The following is a 3,843-nucleotide window of genomic DNA, read 5'->3' on the forward strand; positions in this document are numbered from 1 at the left end:
ATATATATATATATATATATATATGTATATATATATATGCTTGCTGTTTTCAACTCGAAAGTAAGGAGGCTGACATTTTGATATCGTATTCTCAGATCGGTCGAAGACTCCCACTAGCGACGAAGGTAGCGATGAGGAATATGCGGGTGGTAGCAGCAATTCCATGGCCCCCGTTGTAAGTGTACCCGTATGGAATGAGGCTGAGAAGGCATCTCCGACGTTATTAGACGCCTGTAAACGAGGGGATATAGACCTGGCAAGACGGTTATTGGGTACTGCAAAAGCTAATATATCGTTCAGGACAAAGAGAGAAGTAAGTATACACGACTGCACACACACCAACACAGCCACATCAGACACGACGGAACATAATCGGGAAGAACCGCGCACGCCAAGGCAAGCAGACGAATACGAGCATGCAGGTGTTGATAGGAGCTTGCTTGCGGATGGTGGTATGGGCGAAATGCGACAAGATGATGAGCAAACCTCGCTGAATATAGATGCACAAGACGAGAATGGTATGACATGCTTACACTGGGCGTGTGACCGAGGGCATCCTGATATTGTTCGAGCGCTGGTTGAGAAGTGCGCAGACGTGGGGGTTACTGATAACGATGGGCAGTCGGCATTGCACTATGGTATGTTTCTGTCACGAAAACTTGTTTCACGGCTTTCATCTCTTCTGTTGGGCTTTGTTGTTATCGAGCCCGTCTACTCGTGGTATACTCACCGTGATATGTGATTACGTGAAATGGCAGGAGAAGCCCATTCTAATTTGCAATTAAACATTGAACGCGTGTGAATGTTGCCTTACCATATGCGCGCGCCTGTAGATTTCTTCAATGTTACATGGTCTCTTATTTACATTTATTTGTGTTAGTGGGAGTCGTATATCAATCAAACGCGTGAAAAATATATTGATGTGTGCCATTGAACTATGCGGTACAACTCTTCTCGTGACTAATGAATAACTGGTACTGTACCCCTCATCCGCTCTACTTCTACTGTTCGCGTGGATTTCACAGCTGCTTTCTGCGGGCACCTAGATGTGGTGAGAGTCTTATTGTGGGCAGGGGCGGACCGCGAAATCGAGGACAATCATGGTCAGACGGCTTTGGACTGCGCCGATGACTTCCCAGACATAATGGAATTACTCGGCTCAAGTCGGCACTCTAGTTTGCTAGCCGAAAAGTAGATACAAGTATTATTAATCAACGTTGCGGGCACCGAGTTGTACCCGGCTTCGCACAACACATAAAATTCCCGACTGTGAAATCATCAATCTACGGGATACACTAAAAACACAATACATATGGATTCGGAGAGTGACATACTTAGTAACACGACGCAGACAAGGGAAGGAAAACGTGTCAAAAACCCTGCCTTCGTGCGAGATAAATATGGGTGAGCTCATTGATCGAATCAAATCAAATAAAATAAGTTGTGCAACATGGCAAAATGCCATCATAAGATTTTTCAACACCTGAAGTCACGATTAAAAACGTCCGTGTATTGCGCTAATCTTCTAATATTTAATACTTGTAGTGTTGATACTTAGTATTTGTAGTGTACAGGTGGTGATAGTATCTTCTTCAACACCCAGCATTTCCATAGCTCCTCGGCACTTCCTGGCGTCCCTAAGTGACGTGCCGTATTCTCCAAAGAATCAGTGTGTACTGGCATCTCCAACATTTTAAACGTCATTAATTCTACGTAAACTGCATTTGCCTCTGACTGGTTTCTAACTGAAGATTTATAGGGCGATTTTCTGTCATATTCCTGTGATGAGTGCATCATTAGATATGTATCCGTTTGTGCAAATGTGACAGATTTTCGCGCGTTCTTCAGTACTCTTCCCTGAACGACTGATCTCGGCCGATCCAATAACTTATCTTCTTGTATACATATACTATTCTCTGACGTGCTAGACGCAGTATCAAGGTCAACAGAAAGATGAAAGTTTTCCAGTGCCGATTTTTTACGTAATCCCAATCCACTCCTCAGTAGCGAACCAAAGGTTCGTTTACAGCCTTCGATGGGTTCGCATACGCTCGTAGATGAAGGGACCAGCATGGGAGATGCCGGCCTATTATCACATAACCGTTTGAACTGTTCTCTGTGTTTCCCGGAGTTGTTCATTTGTTTACATATTAAAATACATCTACCCTCTGCAGGATACAAGTCATCGCTACAACTGAACAACGTGCGCTGATACATCGCAAGAGCGACGGTTTATATTTATGCTACAAGATTACAATTCTTTCGCCCGAATGTATAGAATTTTTGTACACAAAATGAGTATCTTTCCAACAGTAGCGGCTCACAACATAGATCGTCGGCAAGTTCAGTTTTTGACATTAGTATGCTTTGACAAAAACATGATGGATTGATAGATAAAGGCCGTTTTTGTAGTCAGACTGTACGTGATTAGTGAATATAGTGTAATGTCGCAGTGTCGGACAGTATGTGTAAAGATCCATACATGTTCATAAGCACGCCTATAAAGCCTACATTTGCAAAGTGGAAAAACAAAATATCCTTTTTGCGCAGTCAGCTGCAGGCGGCCTGGGGGCTGCAGCTGAGGAGCTGCGCGTCTGATTGCGATGAAAAATGCAAAAAAAAAAAACTTAGTAAAATGTTATATTTTCAAAGGTTATGAGTAAAACCAATAAATACACTTAGTTTGATAGGCATGATGTTGAAACGATAAAATGGTTTCTACAAAGGTATTTTTTACATCTGAGTCCTGAGTCCTGAGTCCTGAGTCCTGAGGCTGCACTCTGTACTCTGCACTCTGCAGTGGACAGTGTACAGACTGTACACTCTTGTGTTGTGACTCTACAGTCTACAGTCTACACTCTGCAGTCTGCAGTCTGCACTCTGCAGTTTGCAATTATTTAATAGTCTGCTTGTGTAAACATGAATTGTATCTAAGATAGCTACCTGGTTGATCCTGCGCTCTGCAGTTTGCATTTATTTAATAGTCTGCTGCTTTTTGACTCCGGGTAAAGCCTCTGAGGGAAGTAGCCTATAGAGGAGCCTACAGTATCACAGAATCTCTTGCTCGTCGCTGGACAGGGGACAGCTGGACGGCGGACGCTGGCTCGCTCGGACTCCAACACTCACAAATCAGTCATATTCACAGTTCACAGTTCACACAAGAAGTTCACAGTTCAAACAATTTCCCTGCAGGTCTGCACATCCATCATTACAATTCTCCGACTCCCGCTAGTTGTCACTTGTCAGACTGTCACGGTCTCCCCTGCCTCGCCAGTCGCCACTCCCCAGTTACCACTCACCAGTCACCACTAGTCACCAACTCACCACTAACCAGTAGCCACTAACCACTAAACTACTGACCACTCAGTTCTCTCTACTCACACGGTCTCACCAGAGTCACCAGTTCACCCTCGGCCTCTCTAGTAGTTCACCACACTTACCTGTTATTTATCAGTCACCAGTGAATTTCCGAAAAACAGTTACCTCACGTATTACTCTCAAATCTCAATGCAACAATATATTGGCTGACAGTCCGAGACGCACCAACATAATGTGGGACAACCCATAAATATAAATTTCCTTGGATTTGCCAGTACATAACTCTCTATCTCGAGAAGTCTTAAGCCTGCCTTACTCTCGCCTGCCTTATTCGCCTGCCTTACTCTCGGCTGCCTTCTCGGCTGCCTTCTCGGCTGCCTTCTCGGCTGCCTTCTCGGCTGCCTTCTCGGCTGCCTTCTCGGCTGCCTTCCTTAAAGAAAGAGAGTCATCCCCCCAGGGGGTCTACCATCCCGGAGGGATCCTATAAAAATTAGACGTAGCGAAAGCAAGTTTGAAAGAGGCTAA

General features: G+C 44.5%; 2 protein-coding genes across 2 annotated transcripts; one reads left to right on the top strand and one right to left on the bottom strand.

Annotated features, from left to right (window-relative positions):
* Positions 1–95: 95 nt before the first annotated feature.
* SARC_04360 (hypothetical protein) lies at positions 96–1,456 on the top strand. The gene is made up of 2 exons (XM_014301821.1): positions 96–638; positions 1,026–1,456. The coding sequence occupies exons 1-2, from the start codon at positions 164–166 to the stop codon at positions 1,193–1,195; spliced, it is 645 nt and encodes a 214-aa protein (XP_014157296.1). The 5' UTR covers positions 96–163; the 3' UTR covers positions 1,196–1,456.
* A 59-nt stretch (positions 1,457–1,515) lies between these two features.
* SARC_04361 (hypothetical protein) lies at positions 1,516–1,885 on the bottom strand (the record flags this gene model as incomplete). The annotated part of the gene is made up of 1 exon (XM_014301822.1): positions 1,516–1,885. A coding segment is annotated over one exon (331 nt), but the record flags the coding sequence as incomplete, so codon positions are not given.
* Positions 1,886–3,843: the final 1,958 nt, after the last annotated feature.

This window comes from Sphaeroforma arctica, assembly GCF_001186125.1.
Source record: "Sphaeroforma arctica JP610 unplaced genomic scaffold supercont1.241, whole genome shotgun sequence".
Taxonomy (NCBI): Eukaryota; class Ichthyosporea; order Ichthyophonida; genus Sphaeroforma; species Sphaeroforma arctica.